General features: G+C 43.0%; 1 protein-coding gene across 5 annotated transcripts in view; it reads right to left on the bottom strand.

Annotated features, from left to right (window-relative positions):
- Nucleotides 1-22,757, bottom strand: part of SIK3 (SIK family kinase 3) — a 240,964-nt gene that overhangs the window by 23,216 nt on the left and 194,991 nt on the right. For 4 of the 5 annotated variants that reach the window (XM_041771613.1, XM_041771615.1, XM_041771614.1 and 1 more), the window contains exons 7-14: nucleotides 8,615-8,733; nucleotides 7,981-8,091; nucleotides 7,593-7,736; nucleotides 7,076-7,153; nucleotides 6,831-6,940; nucleotides 5,282-5,435; nucleotides 4,874-5,029; nucleotides 1,629-1,699 (exon numbers count right to left, since the gene is read on the bottom strand). In XM_041771613.1, coding sequence (XP_041627547.1) covers nucleotides 1,629-1,699; nucleotides 4,874-5,029; nucleotides 5,282-5,435; nucleotides 6,831-6,940; nucleotides 7,076-7,153; nucleotides 7,593-7,736; nucleotides 7,981-8,091; nucleotides 8,615-8,733 — 943 coding nt within the window. The remainder of the gene's footprint in view (nucleotides 1-1,628; nucleotides 1,700-4,873; nucleotides 5,030-5,281; nucleotides 5,436-6,830; nucleotides 6,941-7,075; nucleotides 7,154-7,592; nucleotides 7,737-7,980; nucleotides 8,092-8,614; nucleotides 8,734-22,757) is intronic. The other variant, XM_041771616.1, reaches the window with a different exon arrangement.

Raw genomic sequence — 22,757 nt, 5'->3', positions numbered from 1 at the left:
GGGAACCACATTCTCTAGAGGATGAAGAAATGAAACCACATAAAATGTTCAGAATTGGTTTTTAGGGGAAAAAAGGCAAGGCAAGAAAACAGAAGTTTCAAAGCTAAGGAATTGACAAGGTGATGACTTTCATTCTAAAGATCTATCGATCCACTACTTAGTTAATACCAAAAATAAGCTACAGTCCCCCTTCATGTAGCCAATGGCTTCCTCTATCACTGCTGCTCTTCTTGGGCATGCATAAAAGAAGCATTATCCCTCTCCATGACGTCAGGACCGATGGGCACTTTACCCTTTAAATGTTGGTCTATAGAAGAAAGAAGGTGGAGCTGGAGGAAGTAAAGTCCAAGACAACATAAAGTGAAACGCTACTTGTCTAATTAAGGTAGAAAGGCAGTAAGTTACCGAATTTTTTTTTTCATGACACCAGCAGGGCCCATTTGGCACATCATATACCCTAGTATCAACAAACTATAGAGACAAAAGCATTGTAAGGAGGGGGAAAAAACGTTACAAAGATTTTCTTCTATTGGCCAAACTGTAGGTAACCCACCTGCCACCACCCTGTTCTCTACTCTTCTTTCCAAATGGGACCAGTTTCTTTACGAAGAGCAGCTCTCATACAGAGCTACTATGGGTAAAGAAGAGAGTACTGGCCAGCAAAGTGGTCTTCATTCTTAACTACTTTGCCCATTTAAGTTAAAAACAGTTAACAGACTGTAGAGCCATTAGTGGTATGTAAACTTGCCAAAGAGTAAGCCATCAGTGGTTTAATATCCATTTGATAAAGACACCCAAAGTTTCCCCAAGAGCCCATGAAAACCATTTTATTTCAACTTCCCTCAAGGGAAAAACATATAATTTTGAAGAACACCTGTATTTCTGGGAAAATACATGCTGGATTCTGGTCAACCCCCCCACCCCGACCCACCCCAGAAAATAAGAAAGACAACTCCCACAAGGGGGCATGCATGGAGCTGCAGACCACAGCTAATGGGACTGAGGTAAAACAAACAGTACAGCATGCCTGATGGTCACTGCCGTTCTCTGAATTAGGCATCTCTCAACAAGGTTCTGCAAACAAGGGATATTTGCATCTGTCCCTGGCCCGAATCCCATATTCTTTTTTTCATTATCTCTTTGTTGGTACAAGGGGATGGAAGAAGCACACAGCAAACAGTACAAGAGGTATTCATTCTCCTGGAAAGGAAGAGTCCATGCCAGAGGTCCATGGCCAGACTAGCTAGGATCACTGTCATCTCAAATCTCCAATTCCTTCTCAGTAAACAGTTCTTGGCAGGTAGGAGCAGGCTTTGCGCCTTGTGAATACTATCAGAGTTGCAATATGAAGGCAGGGGGTAAGGAAGGAAGGAGGGAGGAGAAAGAAAGTTCTTATGGTTATTGCTGTCACTTAGGGGACTTCCAATGGCGCTTACAGAAATGCCATTTTCTGGGTAGTCTTCTGTTACTTCCATGTGGGGAGGAACATGCCATCTGGCTTGAGCAAAGAGACCACACAAATGTTGAAGCTGCACTGTACCACCTCCTTGGGCAGAGGTGACCTTTCGTTGGTTGCAGGGGGAGCCTGCCCAAGGACGTTCTGCAAGCACTGCCAGATGTCACATTACCTCTGCACAGCTTCCTGATCTGGCTCCCCATCCGAGCTCTCCTCGTCCACAGGGGTAACTGCTGGCACTGCCTGCAGAGAGACAGGAAGGAAAAGCTCAAGGTGGCGCTTCTTTCATAATACCTCGTTTGAGAAACCAGGTGTGGGATAGGCCTTTCTGTTCATTTTCTTATTTATAAAACTGTTTCTAGGACCCCTGGGCTATCTGGATCTTTCACATACCTTCCTAGCTTTCCATTTTTTACCTCAAGCAGGTGATTTCAATTGGGATTTCTTCCTCTGATTCATTTTTGTTCATTTATCCAACAAAGAGCTGAATGCCTACCATGTTCCAGGATGAGATGTGAATTAATATAGTTCCTGCCCTCACTTTATAGTCTAGTGGAGGACGGAGAGAAGGGGACAGACAATTACAGAACAACATGACCTGGTCTTCTAACAGGGCCCCTTTGGGAATCAGGAAAGCATCTTGGAGGCTTCACTTCAAGTGACACTTCACTTGAAACCTGAAGGATAAAGAGGAGCTGGCCACATATAAAGGAAAGGGTCACAAGCTTTGGGGTTTCTAGGCTGAGAGAAAAGAGAAGGCCTGCACAGATGTCTGAGGACCTGAAAATACAGGAGAAGCTTGTTTACCTGGAGCATCTAGGAACTGGCCTGTTGTTTCATGTTAATGTTATCACCAGTGTTTAGACAGATGTCTTTCTTGCAAAAATGCATAATGGTTCTTTCGCAGTACATTTTAGTACACAACATATAATTGTGTGATTGCAATTCAATGCTTTAAAATAGCTATTACCCACCAAAACAGATATGTGAAATGAGAACCACCACAATGCACGCATTATTGTGACTCTCCTCATCTATAGGAGGACTCTGGAATGCTGTACATCCTTCACAGCTCCTCACAGCCTAGTGGCTCACATAATCACCATGCCTCAGACACTAGAGTGAAAGGCCATCTTTGATTAGTATGAAAGAACTTTAAAATGGAAGATCATTATAAAACAAAATGAAAACTTTGGGAATAATTCCATTGTTGAAAGGCTGCTAGGCTGCCTGGATCCCTTATTGCAGTACCATGAGGCTGGAGTGAGAACAGGGCTAGGCAGGAAGTGGCTATGGATGGGGCAGGAAAGGGACACGGTGGCCAGTTATAGATGGCCTTGAATGCCATACTAAGAGGCATATTCTGAGGAAGGGCAGTGGTGAGTCACTAAAGGATTTTTGGCAGGTACATGATGTTACAAGATTTATATTCCAGAAAGCTAGCTTGCTTGAGCTGCAGTGTAGAAGGGATTGGTGGTGAGGATGAGGAGAAAAGATTGGAGGCAAGGAGGGTGATGAGAAGGCCACTTTATTAATCTCAGCAAAGGATGACAGTGACGAGAGGAAGGAGCAGGGGAGGAGGATGGGAGGCGGGCTCTGGATAACTGATTTGATGTAGGGCTGAGGGAGAGGGAGGAGTTAAATGGAAACCCCACACTCCTAGCTTGCATGACCAGTCCCTGTCACCCAGGAGGAGAAAAGGGTTATATGCAGTCATTGGACGACATGTCAAATTCAAATGTGAGGACATGTCGAATACTGGTAGGACAGCCAACTAACTCTACATGGTCATCCATATGAAGTGGAGAACACAGAAAGAGCATTCTGAGCTGGACAATCACTTGGTAATGGAAATGGGAGTGGAAGAGATCAGCCAGAGAGGGTGTGTAAAATGAGATGAAAACAGGGCATGAGGCAAAACTGGGGTTTCACCAACTTAAAGGAATAAGTAGAAAGGGAACCTGAAAAGGAGAGGCAGGAAGAAAATGAGAATGTGGGATCAGAGAAGCCAAAGAAGACAGTATTTCAAAGAAGAAAAATGGTCAACAGTGACTGATATAGTTGGAAGGCCCCAAAGATAAAGATTAAAATGTCCACCAGATTTATCAACAAAAGCTTGTCAGTGATCTTGGTAAAAACAGTTCCAGTGGACAGAGTACGTCACTCTGCCTCCCACAAAGCGGTTCCAGATCCTTCATAACCTGCACTGATCTGGCCCATTCCTGCATACCTCCAACATCTCCTGGTCCGTGATACTCTGGCACTTAATCACACATGGTCTTTTCCTAGTATTCCAACATTTCACATATGTTGATCTTGTCTTCCCAATATGGTAAGCTCTGTGGGGCTAAGAACTATGAATACAATCCTTTCCTTTTCCTGACAGCCCTATTACTGAAAGTGTGGTCCATGGTGGACCCGTGTCAGCCCACAAACTGCTGTTACCAATCCATGATAAGGTTAGCACAGAAATTAAGAGTAAGCTTTTAGAAATTTTTATAGCAATTTAACAGGGTAATTCTGTCTGCTAAAATTTAGGCTTATATTTTGTATATTTTAAAAATTTTATTTCTCCAATAATTCACTTTATTTTTTTATTTTTTTCAATAATTCACTTTAATTGCATTTTACAGAGGTATGAATCTCATGATGGATTGAAGGGGAAAAAAGGTCTTCCATAAGAGGAATGTTGTGAAGCACTGCCCTAAAAACACCCGGTAAAGGCTGTGGATATAGTTAGCACCCAATTGTATGGTCCTTTGAGAATGAATGAAGAAACAAATGAATGAGTTGACCTATGACAAGAAAATCACCAGAAATAAACAGAACCCAGCAGAAAAAAAGAATTTTTGAATGTGATCATTATATATAAAAAAGGATGGGATTGAGAGACACCGACTGACCAGGTTAGAGGTTATGAAAGCCAAAAAATCAGTGATTGAGGTTGTACCAAAACTTCGAAGTAGTGTTAATGGAAGGAGAAAGGGTCAGTGAGAAGGTGATTCCTGAAACCAGCGTAAAGAGCAGTTCATTCTAGAGAAAACTGTTAGGGACCACTGCCCTTGGGCAGGGAGGAGTTTCGGTGGGAGGGCTGTGTCAGTGAGACCACTGTTACCCCTCCCTGGGCTGTAGCATTGTGGTAGCACCTAACAGCGTGTCTGTAAGTGGCCCACTGAGGATGACCTGTTCTAGGAGCAGGCTTTAGGGTGGCAATTATTAAGTAAAGAAGGTGGCCAAAAATTAAGTCTGGTAAATTCTACGAGCCTGAAAGAAACAGGAATACACTGAGCATCATAAGCTTAGAGCAAGAAGAAATTCAGACACGTAGGTTGGCGATCTGGGTTCCCAGACCGAGGCCCACAGCTTCTTTATCAAAAGCTTCTGAGAAAGTAGGTCATGCCCTGTGCTGCTACTCACTGGTGTCATGGTGACAAGTGGGGAGGGTCCCCGTGGGCGCTTCAGCAGCTGCTGGGCATGTAGTTGGATGTTGGCTCCTCCATCTGATGCCCTCCGGCCGAGGGGGCCCATTCCATTCAGCAGCTGTAGGGTGGGCGGCTGTAAGAGGGACTGCTCCTGTCGCAAGCAGAGTGGGCAGGACAGGGTGGTGAGGTGGGGAAGGAGGGGCGAAAAGGGAATGGGACTCTAATCCGCTGAAATGAAGGGATCCTTTCAGTGTGCTCAGACTGATCTGCCCCTCTCACCCAAGGGGCTGTGCAAGAGACACCATAAGGAGAGACCCTGAAATCCTGGGCAAGGTCCCTCAAAGTCTCTCAAGGGAGCTCAGATGTGTTTCTTGGGGGCGAGCTCTCTCCCACACCCAGGTACCTTGTACTCAAGCTGCCCAGTTGGTTGCAAATTTTGCATGGGCAACAGGTTGTGCATGAAGTTCATGTTAGGGGCCACCTGTAGGAACGGAGCCTGCGGGTTGACTCCAGGAAAGGCAGGCAGGAGCTTCTGCAGATCTTCCAGAACTTCCGTGCTGACAGGAAACAGGATGACAGAGAGGTTTAGTTAATATTCTCACTCCAAAGTGCATATAGACCCAAATGGTGAAACTGCTGAATTCAGCACTTTTTTTTTTTTTTTTAATTTTTACCTTTTTTACTTTCCTCCTAAATCTTTACTTCTAAGACCCCAAAGCAAGTAGAAGCCTAGTGTACGGAACCTGGCTCTCTGCCATTTTACCCTTTGGGACTGGGGCTTGCTATTCTTCATTGACCACTCATGTAAAACCAACAGCTCTGAGCCAAGAGGAAATCCTGGCACCAGTCCAGCTGAAGTTTTTCAAAGCCTAGAGGTGAACAAGCAAGCTTCTGGAGGACATAGAGCATCCACTAAAACAATGGCTACCCGAAGTAGCAACTGATTCACCAGGGAAAGAATGCAATTATTCCTGTCAGTGCTGATGGGTCAGATAAGCCCGGGATGTGCAGGGCTGCTGTGCTGTGTAAGGCTTACAGCACACTTTAAAATAAGAGATCTTTCCACTAACAGGGTGACACAGGACTCCACCCCTTTGCAGCTGACAGAGTCTTTGAAGCCAGAACGTTCCCCTATTGCCTGTTTGATTGTAGGCCGAGAATGAGAAATGTAAAGCAAACAATCAGCAGGCCTCGAGAGGCTTTTTTGGAAATCACTCAGAGAAAAAAGGTATTTATTATAACACCAGCTTTGCCCCTAACTGAACTCTCAAGAGAACTCTTGCCATAACCTCTTACCAACACAGTAAAGGAAATATCCAGAAAAGAGGTAAGGCTATTTTTAATGTTGAAAGTCTTCAAATGTAGAACAAAAACAGAGAACCAGCCTTCGGTACATTTCCCATGTGAGGGCATCAGCGAGCATACTGAAAGACTGTTTTGGGAAAATGCTTTGGGAAACTGGGACTTACTTGGGATGTTTTAGGATTCTCACTCGCTTAATACAACTTTTAACTTACATAAATTACATTGTATCATTTGTCCTCCCTTCTAAGATGAGTCTTGCATTAGAACATATAGTAAACAATATCTCTAAAACCTGTCAAACTTGGATGAATTTTAAGGGGTACTTTTATGACTTAGATCAGGAGAACTCAATTTTTGTGAGCCAAGACGCTACCATGCTTTTCACCAAAGTATTGTGATCAACTGACATGATGATGGCTATTGGCTCACCATCCACAAGGGATAGCTCTGTCATTCTGTGGCCACATCAAGTCTGATCAAGTCAGGACCCTGAACTGGGCTAAAAAAAAAATACATGTCTTAGCCACTGGATTTGATCTCATCTGGGAGCTACAACGAAGTAGGAAAACTGAGCCATGGTAGGAACTGAAAGTCAGGTGAGACTTCTTTGCTTCAGTATTAACCAGGGCTGTTGGCCAGATACTCACCGTGGGTCAGCCACACCCACTGTGTGCCTCCTCATGGACAAATAGCGGACCAATGCTTCAGGGGAGGGCTCTTCACCCTCATCACTGTCCAAGTTCACGGTCCCATCCGGCTGAGGTGGAAGGAAATAGAATCAAATTAGAAATAAAAAGGAATTCAAAATAAAAAGCCAGGGAAGCCTTGGGGAAGCAAAGGTATGGGGAAGAAAGTGATTTTTGGCAAACAGCCCTCTGAGGTCACTACTTGCCTCCACGATCTGGTTCTCTGGGTTAATCAGCTGCACCTGGGGAACACTGATGTTCATAGTGGTACCAGTCTGCTCTGCCTGGAAAGTAGCACATATGTACACACTCTTACTTCACATGCTAGACAGAAATCATGGTGGTCTTTCAAAGGATTCTGGGTTACCAAAGTCTATGTTTTTACCCCTGAGTCTTTGGTTCCTCTGCCCTTAGAAGCTACAACAAGGAAGCATTCTTTAGAGAAAACAGTCTCTCTTGATGACTGGCTATTTAAAAGAAAAAAAAAAAGATGCAACTCTTGTTGTCCATACTGAGTACTGGGATACCCTTCCACCCTCTCTCTGCCAAAGAAAGGTTCTGACTTCTGCTTGACCTCTGACAAAGGAAAAGATGACAGGTGGGAGGGGACGGAGGTAAGGAAGACCAGGAAACTCTCTTACAGTTAGTGAGTGAGTGATGGCTAACCATCCCCTCCCCGCGATGTTACTTGACCTAAATCAGGTCACTGGAGTTATTGCCCACCTGGACATTGACTGGTGCTTGAAAAGCCATGGCTCGGGGCATGCTAGGAGGTGCTCCGACACGCAGGGTTTTGTGTCTCTTATGTCGATCACACAGCAGGCTGTAGATTGCACTATAGTGATCATAGGCATCTGATCTTAATGACTACCAAGGGAGAAGGGAAAAGAGTAAAAAACCCTGGTGAAATGGCATGTCAATAACCAAAACCCTCTCAACAGTACATTCGAGGACCAAAGCACCTTCTTGTCGAGAGTCAGAGAGGGGCAGAGGGAGAAGAACAGGAAGAAAATGAAAAGACTAAAGTTCCCAGGAGAGAGAAAAAGCAGGAGAGGCGGGGCAGAGGAAATATGGTTACCCCTTGCTTTGCCCTCCACGCCCGGAGAGATACCTGTAGTGTCCGCTCTCTGTCCAATCCCATGTCCTCCATGGCCAAGAGGACGTCCTCATTCAGGGGGTCTATCTGTCTTTCTTCCTTCAGCTGCTGGCATTCGGTTATTAACTGTGACATTAAAAAGAGGCAAACTATCAAAGCCCTGATTAACCACATTGGGATGGCAGATCAGATATAAGAACTAGCTGTTCCATGTCCCGAACCTCAGACAAAGCCTCAGCACAAAAGTCCTAGGTATTCACGCCATAGGCAAAGGTCCCCACTTTGCTGAGGTCCTCTGCAATGGCCACAATGGCTTAAAGAAAGGTATGTCATGGAAGCCACTGAACTGAACACACAGCGACAAGAGGAAGGAGCTAGCCCCATGGTTGGGGAGCTACAGAAATGTGCGCTATACGGTTTCAAAAGCCAAGGAGGGATTATGATTTGGGGACCAGTGTAGGCAACTGGGAACACTACCAACAACTCAGCTGGTTTACAATTCCCTCTTGCTTGCTTCCCTGGCTTCATCAAGTAACACACCACGGTTTGTCCAAAGCACCCGCCCTTTTCCTGGCCTGATTACAATCTCATGCAAGAGATAGCCGGAGCTCTGAGAGGAGTTCCCTGAGGCACGCAGGACTCAGCTCACCCTGTCAAAGTTGGGATCGGTGTCCCCTAGCTTCATCCACTTGTGCTTGCAGATCTGCTCCATCGAGAGGCGCTTGTTTGGGTCTAACACCAGCATGTGGCGGATCAGGTGCTCACACTCTGCAACAGACAAACGGGCTGCCCTCAATCTTGGGGAAGGGCATACCAGTGTGGCCAAGGCAAGGCAAGCAGAGGGACTCTCTGGCACCCTGCTTCTCCTTTCTCTCTTTTGCTCCTTATTACTGGTGTCACTACTTATTCCACAAGGGACTGGGCAAAGGCAAGGAAGAGAAGAAAAGTTGGGTTAATACCTTTGTTAAAAGTCTGACCAGACAGTTTAGGGGAAGATCCATGGGTCTCACTTCTTTATATTATGTACAGCCCCATTTAATGCAATTAATGAAAAACTGAATCTCCTCTTGGGGTACCTAGGTGGCGCAGTTGGTTACGTGTCTGACTCGACCTGACTTCAGCTCAGGTCCTGATCTCTGGGTTATGGGATCAAGCCTCACATCGGTCTCCATCCTCAGCTTGGAGTTTGCTTAAGATTTTCTCTCCCTCTCCCTACCCCTCCCACTTGTGTACTTGCATGCACGTGTTTTTTCTCTCTCTCAAATAAATACATAAATCTTAAAAAAAAAATTGTCCTCTAAAGAGATTCGGTATCTTGCAAGGTCCTCAAAACATTGAGTTCTACCTTCCTATACATATTACTATGAGATACAAATGCTTCTGACTTGGTGTCCAGAGCTCTCTTCAAACCTCAGAATTTAAATTTCTGATGGTCCAACGTGTGGGACAGAGAAACACAGGATGCCTCCCTACCACACACTGGGACTCTGCTGCTATCCTTATTTATCATTTTTCCACATGTATTTAAACACTGACAGGTGCATACAACTGGGATCTGAGCTATAGAGATTCCCATCAATATTCTTCGATGGCTCATACTACATACTATGTTACAGAACATACGATGGATTCACAATAGAGAATTCCATATTCTGATTTCAAAACCACTCTCTAAGTTTTCTCAGGTGTAAACTGGGGGTACTGAGGATGATGAAGGAGTAGTACTTGTGTCAGAGGCGGCAGCGATGATAACAGCAAGCAGTACTTACACTCTTTGGAGCATTTAACAATTACTCTTCTCTCTCTTACACCTCACATCAACCCTAGAGGGAAGGTACCATCATCACTGCCATTTAGAGATGGTAAAAAAGAGGCACAGAGAAGCCAAAAAAATGTGTCCAAGATCACATGGAAGTCAGATTTCAAACCACACAGTCTGACACTTTAGCTGCTGCCCTTAACCACGCGCTATGCTGCCTCTGGACTGTGCAGAGCCGTGGGCAGGATTCAAACTCCTAGCCACTAATTTGACATCTAAGCCAGTATCATCTCTTGCTTAGACTACTGCAAAAGTTTCCTAGCCAGTCTTTCTGCTTCCACTCTTGCTCCTTTACAATCTGTTCTCCATGGAGAAGCAAAGGGTATGCTTCTAAAACATAAATCTAGGTTCGTACCACCTTGCCTACAACTCTCCAATCTCTTCCCACAACCCAGAGAATGACATCCAAAGTCCCCGGCCCATAGGCCCATGTCTCTTCCTCTGGCCTCACCTCCTGCCACACTCCCTCTGGCTCACAGAGCTCCAGCGACACCGACATTCTCTCTGGACTACACACGCTTAGCACACTCCCACTGGTGGCCTTTCCACTTGCTGCTCCTCAGACCCTCACGTGGCAGCTCTTTGTCACTCAGGAGAGGACTTAAATGCCACTTCCTCAGAAAGCTCTTCCCACCTCGTCAATCTAAAGTGGGCTCCCAATCACCCTCTCTTCTACCACACGAATTTCCTCCACACAAACAACTTCTTTTGAAGCCACCTGATTTACTTCTTTATTGTCTAGCTTCCCCACCACAATGTAAGGCCTGTGTCTCTCTCACCGATGTTTCTGGTACCAAACCTCCAATACCAGAGATGATCATACCTCACCATCATACCTTGTAGGAGCCCAATCAATAGCTGCTGAGTATATGAATAAATATTTATTGAAACTCTAATAAAAGGAGATTGTGAAACTGCTTTTTAAAACTCTAAAATTCTGAGGTGGGGGTGAGCAGGTGGAGGAATTGGGTAAGGGAACTAAAAGGCACACATTTCCAGTTATAAAATAAATAAGGAGGAAGCAATGTACAGCACTGGGAATGCAGTTAATGACAGTATGATGTCACATGGCCACAGGTGGATGGTAGCTAGATTTTTGCGACGATCATGCTGCAAAATATATGTATACACACACACACACACACACACACACACACACACATATATATATGCTGAATCATGTGGTACGCCTGCAACTACCACAGTGTTGTATGTCAGTTAGGTTTCAATTTAAAAAACAGATACTTAAAAAAAGACTGTAGAATTCTCTGTAAGATACAGGTTTTAAAACTATTTCCATTTCAGGACATTGGTCTTGAAAATAAAACTGGCCAGTGATGATAGCAGTAACCAATCAGTGCTAATTTTAAAAGACTTTTTATGTCTAAGGCACTGTACTTAACTTTATTTCATTTACTCTTCCCAACAACCCTAAATTAGCTTCTATTATTAGGCCTCTGAATAAAAGAAGCAAGTGAATGTGCTCAACATTGCAAAGTAATGTCAGGGCTGGTGCTGGAGAGGAAGGCTCCTGACTACCCTTGATACATCCTCATGTGCACATAAATCCTGTTTGATCTATTTTTCCAGAGTGAATTCAGCTCTGCAACCCTACAGTTTCTGTAACATGTGGCAAACACCATTCTAAATCACTGTATGAAAAGGGATACAAAGAGTAATTAAGACAATGTACTCAATTTTAAATTTATTCTTACTTAAAAAAAAAAAAGATGTTATTCATTTATTCACGAGAGACAGAGAGAGAGGCAGAGACACAGGCAGAGGGAGAAGCAGGCTCCACTCTAGGAGCCCGACTCAGGACTCGATCCCAGGACTCCAGGATCGCACCCTGGGCCAAAGGCAGGCGCTAAACCGCTGAGCTACCCAGGGATCTCTGAAAATGTTCCTAATTTAAGAAGTTACTACAACTGGGGTGCCTGGGTGGCTCAGTTGATAAAGCATCCAACTCTTGGTCTCAGCTCAAGTATTTATCTCAGGGTCATGAGGTCAAACCCTATGTTGGGTTCCACATGGGCGCATGGAGCCTCCTTTAAAAAGTTGTTTAGTTGGGCAGCCCGGGTGGCTCAGTGGTTTAGTCTGCCTTCGGCCCGGGGTGTGATCCTGGAGACCCGGGATCGAGTCCCACATCGGGCTCCCTGCGTGGAGCCTGCTTCTCCCTCTGCCTGTGTCTCTGCTTCTCTCTCTGTGTGTCTTTCATGAATAAATAAAATCTTATAAAAAAAAAAAAAAAAGTTGTTTAGTTTTAGTACTAAAGACCCCCAGGTACAGAGGAGGTCTGGGCCTGGTTGGAAGGTGGTGAGAATTTTGTTCGAGCCTCTAGATGGCGCCCTTCTGTTTTCTTTCAATTCCCACACAGCATGTTCGTGTATAAAAGGTAACCATGTCAGTCCTCAATCAGATGACCAAGGCAGAATGACGTTCAGTTACAGGCTTGCTTTAAAACAGGATTTTCAAGGCAATTTCCTTAAAAACAAAAGAAATGAACACCAATATAATAAGCCTTGCTTAGAAGATGTAGCTAGTTTGATTTTAGGATCTGAAATCTTTATTCAGTGATCCTTAATCATGATTTGGTTTCAGATGCCTTGAAAACTCTCCAGAAAAACACAAACAAGAATTTATACATAAAGGGGTGCCTGAGTGGCTCAGTTGGTGAAGCGTCTGCCTTCAGCTCAGATCATGATCTTGGGGTCCTGGAATGGAGCCCAGCATCGGGCTCCTGCTCAGTGGGGAGTCAGTGTCCTCCTCTCCTTCTGACACTTCTCCCTGCTCGTGTGTGCTCTCTCACTCTATCTCAAATAAGTAAATAAAATATTTGAAAAAAAGCATTTATACACAAAAATTTGCACGTAATTTCTGTTCAAGGGGCCCCCCAAACCATGCCATTGATTCCCCTGATGTCTACAGGTCCCAGGTTAAGGCCTCTTGGTGGCAGTGACAATACCTAGGAGACAAGTTTCTATCCTGTATGGCCTCCATAATATCCTGCATGCAAAGGAAAGAAATCTCACGCTTTCCATGTGTTGCACAGATGGTAAAATATGACAAAATGCAGAAAGCCAGATATTATCATCAACTCATACTTCCTAAGTGTCCTACATAGCTCATGAAATTAAATTCAAGCTAGATTTGAACACACCATTTTACATAAAATATGGACACAGGGTGAAAACAAAGGTAATCGATGCTCCCAACCCAATACCACAAAGCAACCACGGGACAGTCAATTCAAATGAATGGGAGGAAGCTAGGGCCTCAGATGAAAGGCTACATGCATCAACTTTTCCAGCTGCCAAGGACTCTATTTTCACTTCGGCAATAGCCGATTCCTTGTTCCCTCCCTCTGCTAGGACATGAAACCGAAGTGCTTTGGGCCGTGCAGGAATAGTGTGCTCTGCCTGCATGTGCCAGAGGAGCCGGCAGCGCCTTCAGACGTCGCTTTCATCTGCTCCGCACACGACGCCAGGCAGTCTCTGCAGTACAGATCGCCACGGCCCTGAAACTTGATCTGCCACCAGAATGCTAACTAGAGGATGCACAGCTCGGGCAGGCCCTGCCCTGTGGTGCTGACAGGCCTTTGGAAGGCTCTGGAGAGACAGAACTGCCATAAGGCCAGGCCCTAAAATGGAAATTGCATTGAGACCACCCGTGTAATTCCATCTAAGAGGGCCAGGTCTTCAACACCTTTTTTCTTGTTGAACCTTGATGATAAACAGTTTTTCTTTTAAGAGTTAGAAAGCATTTGGCCTGGGTTGGGGGCAGAGATGGGGAGAAGTAAAGGGTGAGGAAGGGGAATTAAAACCCAACTTCAGATTCACCAAAGACAAGTTGACAGGAGTTTGGTCTCCAGTTTCCAGACCATAAGGAGAAATGAGCAACTTCAGAATTTCCAGACTTAAAGTTTGAGACCATGGCCCTGAAGATGGGTTAAAGGCCAGGAGGCAGATTTATCTTGGAGAAGAGAAGGTATAGGTCAGCAGCTAGGGGCATACTGGGTGTTCTTCAACTATGGGGAGGGTTCTTGTAAAGAAAACAAAGGGAATTTATACTATGCTGTTCCAGGGGCCTGAATTTGAGATCATTAGAACATAATAAATTCAACTTAGGACAAATCTTTCTAATTGTTAGAGTTGATCCACATTCCTGGGTCAGAGTGTTAGGGATCTGAGGAGGGGCCCCTTGGGGAAGCGAGAGGGACTGTCCAGTGGGCAGGGCCATACCTGGGGCACGGCTAATTTTATGCATTTTATAGATCAGTGTTCTGAATAAGAGTTCACTTGCAAAGTTAAGTCCAGAAAAAATATCCTGGATAGGATGAACTCCTCGGTCCCCTCCAGCTCTGAAAACCACATAACTGTGGAAAGGGAATGATCTGTCCTGGGAAATGGTGTACTTATTACCACTAGATAATCACTTATTATCATTAGCGTTCAATCAGAAGCTGACGATTGAGATGTCATCAGAAGGGCTCCCAGCATCATGTGAGGAAGACAGAGAGTCCCTTAAGGACAGAGACTGTGTCTGCCTAAGCTGTGTACCCTGGTGCCCACCACAACACCTGATAGGCTAACATGCTCTCCAGAGGCCAGTGAGAGAAGTACTGGATGGCATGCTGCTACAATTCCTTCAAACGTTCCTCAGCAGTTCCTAAGAATCCACAACACAGTAAGCCTTTTCCTTGCTTCCAACCAGGAAAACCACACAACTATCCTTTTACAGAAAACTGGGATGTGGCAGTGTGTGGGGGCAAAAGCCCAGATCAGACAGTTTCCAGGGCTTGCCCTCGTAGCTTTAGAGTTCTCTGCCTCACATAGTGGTACTTACTCACTGATCTTTTCTGAGGCAAAATACAGAATAATCTGTAAATCAGATTACCACTTGGGGCAACATAGATATCTGCATGTGGGCAAAGCCTTAGCATCAAGATTATGTTGCAAAAAAACCAAAACAGCTCTTAGCAGATAAGTCTTCTCCATAAACCCTGTGGATTTGATTGAAAGTATTAGTAATATATCCTTACCATGTTAACAGAGAGTGAGACAGAAAAGAGCAAAAACACAACATAGGGAAAGAGCTAATGAAAGATTAATAGAGTAATTCCTTCAAAAATACTACTTAATAATAATTACTAACATTTATTGAACATTTATATGCTAGGCAGAGTACTAACCCCTTCAAGCTAATTAAGCATTAATTCACACACCAACCCCTATTACCATCACACCCACTTATTTTATAGATAAAAAAAATTAAAAATCAGAGAAGTTAAGAAACTTGACCTGAGAAAGAGATTAGGGCCAGGATATAAATTCTGGTCAGTCTTACTCCAAAGCCAGAGTCTGAACCCATATAGCACCTAAAATAAATTAATTCTGGATGTTTTATGTAGTAGCTGGCATATCTTTTAAAAAGCAAATCAAAGGGTGTCTGGATGGCTCAGTTGGTTAAGTATCTGCCTCTGGCTCAGGTCATGATCTCAGGGTCTTGGACCTGATAGCCAAGCTTCTGGATTTGGCTTTCTGCTCAGTGGGGAGTCTGCTTCTCCCTTTCCCTCCATGTGTGCTCTCTCTCTCTCTTTCCCTCCCCTCAAATAAATAAATAAAATCTTAAAGAAAAAAAAGCAAAGCAAATGGATTTTCCTTTTCTGATGATCAAATCTCCCAGGTTCCATCGCCCTAGAGCCACCTACAAGCCATGTTCAGAAAAAAAGTGGGCTACAAACTAGCTAAAGACAATGTTAAGGGGGATAGTAGGTTGCACTGTGAGGAACTGAGAAGGCAAAGACATCAGGGTGAGTATTAAATGCACCAGCGAAGAGCGAACCCAGGGGACACAGCAGGCTGTTGGTGCTGATGGTGGCAGACGGAAGGCCAGAAACAACAGGATTCCTCAATCAAGGCACCACAAAAGAGAAGAGGTGGACAGAAATCTGGGGAACTGAGTCATCAGCATCTTCAGGCTGATCCTATGATGGAGCGAATGGCAATTGTCCCTTAAGTCCCTCATGTGATGCCAAAGGATGAGGACATGGCAAAGCAATCATTTTCAGCTCTGTGGGCAGAGGAGTGGTCTGAAAGGAATTGAGTCATAGATTCTTTCTGACCACATAAAACTGCTCTGAGCTGAGGAAACAGAAGACATTTGTGTGCCAGGAGGCATGGGGAGAATGCAAGGAAGGGGCAATTGCTCAGGAAATTCTTGTTCCTTCCAGGTGCTTGGAAGAAGGGTACGGTCTGGTGTCTCATGTGAGTAACATTACAGTTGATACTAAGTGTGTTCAAAGGTAATTCCAAAGAGTTATTTTCAATAAGGTTAACAAACTTCTTAAAATACTTAATTCCCAAGCAATTCAAATTTCAAAGAGGGGTCTATTTCTTCTCCAATCTCAAAATCCAGAAAGGAAGCAAAAATAAGTTGGCTATTAAAATCTCTAATAGAGATTCCTGGAAAACAAATAACCTTAGTAATATTCTGTTACCCATTCACCTTGCCTAGCTCGGGGAGCAGTCTGGGGAAGAACAGATACCATGAGAGCAGGCAACAGATGAATAGTCCTAAATGACAATCTCTGGATGGAGCAGTATGGCACCAATAAGAGTCTGTGCCCTTGTGTATATGTTTTGGACTTCATGAATGTCTATGTCTCATACCTCCTCTTTAATTCCACCTGCATTTTCCCAAAAGGAAAATCATGCACCAAACATGCTGTTCTTCTTAATGAAAAGAAAATATAATCTGCCACCATGTCCTTGTCTAGTCATAATCATGGCTAAAACAGTGTGACTATTTTGTAGCATCATGATCCTATAGAAATAATTAAAAAGTCAATCAAAAACACATCAGAGGGGTTTTTGTCAAGATATCTTCCTTTGGTAAGAAGCTGGCCAGAGTTAGGGATCCTCACTCAGCCTGTAGACTAAGCTCCAGAAATGATGTTTTTTAAATACACCCAAGGAAACCCTGTCATTGTCAGCTGTCACCTAAGGTCAAGGCTACTTTACATAGTAACTATTTTAAAATCTAAACAAAGTAGACAAATGGTCTTGAAACAAGACATTTCTATGTATAAATAACATACACTGAATGTGCTAGACTTACAGATGCATTCAGAGACTGTAAATGTTAAATACAATCACACAAAATACAGGGCTTTTTGTCGTTGCAATGAAACTTTGTTATATTAGATAGTGCTGGAACAATGCTGCTGTCAGATTGGAAGACATGTACTTTATAAATTCAATTATGATACGTTACTGTCATGACAGAAATATATACACATTTCCAACTTGCAAGTTAGCTAATTAAGGGGGGGTTATTGAAAGTACTAGTCAATACCACAGTTTTACACAACCAAAGAAAACACATAATCTTGGAATTAACTATACTGGAACTTAATCTTCAGGAGTGTTGGCTGTAATAAGATTTGACTCATTAAAAAACAAGCATTGAGATCAGCTCCTCCTTGTTAGAATGGCACTAAGAAGGGTAAAAAATCTTGTTTCAAAATCATTTGCTTTCAGTTCTTTAGGGGAAAGAAAACTGGGAGTCCCAGTACTGAAGTATTCAGTAAAATTCCTAGAAGGATAGTCCAACAGTAAGAGAACAGACAAGGAAATGGAGCGTTCTTGATTTAAATACAAATCCCAACAGCACTGGTTTCTGCAAATTATTATCAGAATGTTCTGGCATAAAAATAAAGTGTCTTATAACTAAACCTTATGAGACGCTTCCTGGGGGAACACAGAGGCCAAGGGAACGTGGCTTGGCATGACTGAACCAATAAAGATGGGGCTGGTGAGAAAAGCTTCTCATGGTGAATGAATAAACTTAGGCTGAGAGATTTTTCTCTTTGGTTTTTAATAGTTTATCAGCCTTAGATAGACTGAGAAGAAAACAAGTATCTGGTCACCTCTCTCCATTTATTAGAAAAATAACACCTATTTCTTGAATGTTTTTTGTTTTCCATTTTTTCTAGGTGGCTGTGATACTTTGGAAGTAAGATTCAGAGATCATGAGTGCTGGCTTAAAGACCTCCAGCCCCGATGTGGAAGAGACCTCGGCACGCTAGTATGTTCTACTAGAAGCTGTCCAACTTGAAGTTCACATTTTTTAAAAAGAATGGTGTTGCCTGTACTGTTCTAACACTATTTGAGTATGTTTTCAAGTCCTACTATCAATCCTTAGAGTAGAATACAATTCTGGCTTAGTTTTGCTCCACAGTCCAATAGATAGTTGATATTCTGTTTTCAGTACATAATTGATGTTGATGGACAAAGATAGCTATTTCAGGATTTTCTTGATACTTGAAATAACTTGGCAGGTATTTCTTGAGAATTAAAATACGATCAAAGACAGGTGGTTCCTGAAGCCAGACTGCTAGTGTCCCAATCTCAGCTCTGCCCCTTCCTAGCTGTGGGATTTGGGGTCCATCACGTCTTGATTTGCCTGTCTATCAAATGACAGAGTAGCCTACTTCATAGGGTAGTTCCAAATATAAAACAAGTTAATGCAACAGTGCCTGGCCCATTGAAAGTGTTCAATAAATGTTAAGTATTACCCAAATCTCTGGAGTCCTTCCACTTAGAATTTTCTCCCTTTCTCTATTTTTCCTCCGTTGGGCTGCCATAAACTCAGAGACAGTCTGCTTACAAGGGGCAGTAATAAATAAGGCAGTGAGCTACTGTAATCTCCTGTCCCATCCCCTTTATACAAAGTGCTTTTAGCCAAGCAAGATGTTGTGTGGTTCTTGATGAGTAAGCCAATCAGGGCAGAGATGCTTGCATCAGAGTACAAGCTTTTTGGCAGAAGCTGCATAGTACAGTCTCCATCAGAAGCATTATGGAAGCCTGGGTCTTGTGTTCCCAGTGATAAAATGCTTACGCAGTATTACAATTAATTAATGCACACTGAAGTCTAATCAATAAGGACTCAAAAATATTGTCCACAAGAGATCTCTCTGCACTCATTGTCATGGCAGTTTTTCCACTGTAAATTAATTTTCTTTCAGTTAAATGAATGACTGATCTTACAATATTCGCTATCAGGTAGTATAACTGGTGAATAAGACAAACTAGGCTTTAAGAAATAGACATCTGGAGATTTTAAAAAACATACTGATGGGATGCCTGGGTGGCTTAGCAGCTTAGCATCTACCTTCAGCTTAGGGCCTGATCCCGGAGTTCCAGGACCAAGTCCCACATCGGGCTCCCTGTGAGGAGCCTGCTTCTCTCTCTGCCGCTCTGTGTCTCTCATGAATAAAGTTTGCATTAAAAAAAAAACAAACATACTGGTAGTTAATGAGTTTGGTGCTCAAAAAATTTAAGTTGTTGGCTTCCTTCAGTGGGAGGGGGAGTCAGAGAAAGCACCCATCAACACCTGTGGTCAGGTGAGGTCTCATCTTCTGTAACAGCTCAAAACCCACCAAGTTTCAATTTTTAATTCTTCTCTAGTTTAGGCTCAAAGTTTTTACCTAACCACTCCAGGATGCTCTCAGAATTTTAATCCAAAAACACTGGTCTAGACCAAACTTATTTCACTTGAGATGTAGAAAGTCAAATCCATAACAGATCAAAACCTTTTTAAAACTAGAAGCCATATATATAACAAAAGCACCTAAAACCAGTGAATAATTTGGATCATGAGTGAATTGCCTATCTGTTTAATAATAAAACCCAAGAGTCTGATGTAAGAAAGATTCTAGGGAGGGAGTGATAATTCAGTTTTTCACCAGGAAATAATTACTGCATATTTATACCAATACCAGGTGCTGTCAGGTTTTATGGGAGATGATGATGCACAGAATACAGTTCTGATATAAAGGAGCTTATATTCTAGGGGAGAGGGGAAGACATACACGCTAATTATAAAGCTAGGTAGTACAAAATCGTTCAGCCTCGAAAAAATCATCTTTTAAATATACCACTATCTTCCAACTTGGAATTAGGTCTTTAATGGATCTCGGGATGTTGGTGGAAGGAAGCCTATATCAAACACACAAGGCGAGGCACAGAAATATCCACTAGCTGTGAGGACACTTCATTCCACACATTACTGACAACAGAGAGTTTAGAATTCTTGAACTAACTGTGTCCATCTGTACAGCATGGACCCACACAGCTGCAGATATTCTGGAATTCAACTCCATTAGAAGCAGCTAGAGATGGTGTGGCCTTACGCGTTTGGCCTCCCAAGTGCTAATTTAGAGAACAGCAGCTCTGCTGGAGCATCTAAATCCTCTAGGCAGAAAAATGGATCAACTAGGCTCAAGTCTATGACACCAGCCTGAGAAAAGAAAAGATCTGGCTCTTCAGGACATTCTTCAATCCCGTATCTGCAAAAAAAAAAAAAAAAAAAAAAAAAAAAAAAAAAAAAAATCCCGTATCTGCTGCAGCATAGGAAGAGCCGAGCTGACAGCTGGAAAGTAGCTAGCTCCAGCCTCAGAATTCACTCTAGCTCTGCTGAGGGGCCACCGTGCCCAGAAACTAGAGGTGTAAGCAGAGAAGGAACTTGGGGACAGCCTGGAGGTTTCCTTCATGTGAACTTGAAACTTTATGGTACTATGAGGTCTGAGTTAGGAAAAGACTAGGCAGCTATATGAGTTCCTTTGCTCCTATGCCTTGTCCTTATGACGGCACTGTCTGCTGGGCCTTGGGGTTTAGGGCTGTGGTGTTAGGCATGGCCAAACAGGTGTGTCCCCGACGGCAGGAAAGCTCAGATGGCTAACACAGGACTGTCTACTCATTTCCTAGACTGGTGGTTTCTCATTCTCTGTACTTCATTTTATGAAAATGTTTATTCCAACTTATGAAATTACTTGTCTAAGATGAAAAAGTGAGCACAATTAGGGTAATAAGATTGACATTCTCTGAGTCTTTAAACTTTTGTGTTAAATTTTATTATAAATATTAGTTCTTTCTAAGTAGTTAAAATGCTATGTGGTTTATTTCTAGGCACTAATAGATAAATGTCGTTGATAGCATGATAGGCTTTTTTTTACCAGCATCCACTATCTGAAGCCAGCTCTGGTAAGGCTGGAGTACCCATCTTTTGCCATGAGGCAAGGGGACAGGGGTGGAGGGCAGGGGGAATCCAAGCTGCTTACCGGAAATACTGTGGACACTGGAAAAGCAGAGGAAGTGGTTTGTTTATCTGGCCCTTTCTTTGCAACAGTGTGGTGTCGTCAAACAAACACTGAATAAATGACTATGTTAGTCATTTATTAACTGTGTGGCTTTAGGCAAGTCAAATAATTTCTTTAAACTTCAATGGCAAAATGCTAAAATGGTATGTATCAATACCAATCCCAGAGAGTACAGTTATCCAGCTCAAATTAGATCAAGTATAGGAAATACTTTGTGAATTTGAAAGTCCTAAAGAAATGTAAATCACTATTACTGTTATTATTTGAAAACGAATGTACATTCTGGGGGAGTTTTAATAATTAGCATTTTAATGAAACTACACAGGCATTTGTTCATTCATTTAACAAATACTGAGTGCCACTAGAACACAGGCACTTTCCTAAGCCCTGGGAATAAACTGAGCAGTGAACAAAAACTAAAGTTTACTACAGTCAAGAGGCAGTGGGCACAGGGAATAGGGACACAATAAATAAATGAAGTCAGGCAGTGGTACATGCCATGTAAAAAATGAAGTGGAGTTCGAAAGAGAATAATGAGGGGTAGTCGGGAATGGCCTCTCTGAGGGGACTTTTAAACAGAAACTTCAAGTAAAATGAGGAAGTAAGCCATATGGATATTTGAGGGAACAGGAATGTGTGTGCTTGGTGAGTCTGAGAAACTGAGGATGCCTCTGTGACTGGTGCTCAGAACCTGTGGTGAACAGTAGCAGGAAATGAGATGAAAGAGGCAGGCCAATCACAGCTATACCTTGTTGCCCATCATGATAATGGCTTTTTGAACTTCATTCTAAGTGTAAATGCAAACCATTGAAAGATTTTAAATAGCATTCTATTTACTATCTACTTACTATTTACTAAGTCCTGCTACATGCCAGATACTATGCTAGGCTCTAGACAACTGTGAAGAAACACACTTCATCTATATTTCTCTAAGCTCAGTCTGGTGTGGAAGATGTACAATAAAAGAAGTAATTACAATAAAAAGTTTGGTAAGTCTCATGATTTAAAAAAAAATAGTCCAGAGATCTGAAGACTGGTAGAAATTATCTTGATTCTTTTTCTAGCATGTGAGTTTCTTATTCAAGAATACAGGAGTGGGTGGAGTCGGGTTGGAGGAGGAAGAAGTATTCTGGGCAAAGGGAACCGCTCCACAGAACATCACTTGTTCCGGGAAGTGGGAGGAAGTCAGGCTGACCAGGTAGAGAAGGGGAGCTGGGGCTGCAGAGATGGGTAGGCACCAGGTCATAAGGTATTCCTAGACCACTGTTTTTCAAACAGCAGTCATGACATCAATAGAGTAAGTTATAATCAGTAGGGGTTTTTAAAAATATTTTATTTATTTATTCATGAGAGACACAGAGAGGCAGAAGACACAGGCAGAGGGAGAAGCAGGTTCCATGCAGGGAGCCCGATGTGGGACTCGATCCTGGGACTCCAGGACCACACCCTGGGCCGAAGGCAGGGGCCAAACCATTGAGCCACCCAGGGATCTCCTAATCAGTAGTTTTTAATGTAACAGAACAAAATATATTGGAGTGTACCGCATATAATGAAGGCAAGTTTTGTTTTTAAAAAGCAACTTCTGTTCAGGAGTATGGATATGTGCAGGTTTCAGGTCACAGCATGAAACATTTTTTACTGCGGTCATGGTCAAAATGTTTAAAAGTCACAGGCCCTGCCACATTAAGAAATGAACTTTAGCCTAGAGGCAAACCATTTCAGAAGCAAACCACTGAAAAGTTTAAGCTGAAAAATGGTATGATCAGATCTGTGCGTGTGTGTGTTGTTTATTTTAGAAAGATTCTTCATACA

The sequence above is a fragment of the Vulpes lagopus genome, chromosome 10 (genome assembly GCF_018345385.1).
Source record: "Vulpes lagopus strain Blue_001 chromosome 10, ASM1834538v1, whole genome shotgun sequence".
Taxonomy (NCBI): Eukaryota; Metazoa; Chordata; class Mammalia; order Carnivora; family Canidae; genus Vulpes; species Vulpes lagopus.
This window is presented reverse-complemented; position numbering and strand designations above follow the sequence as displayed.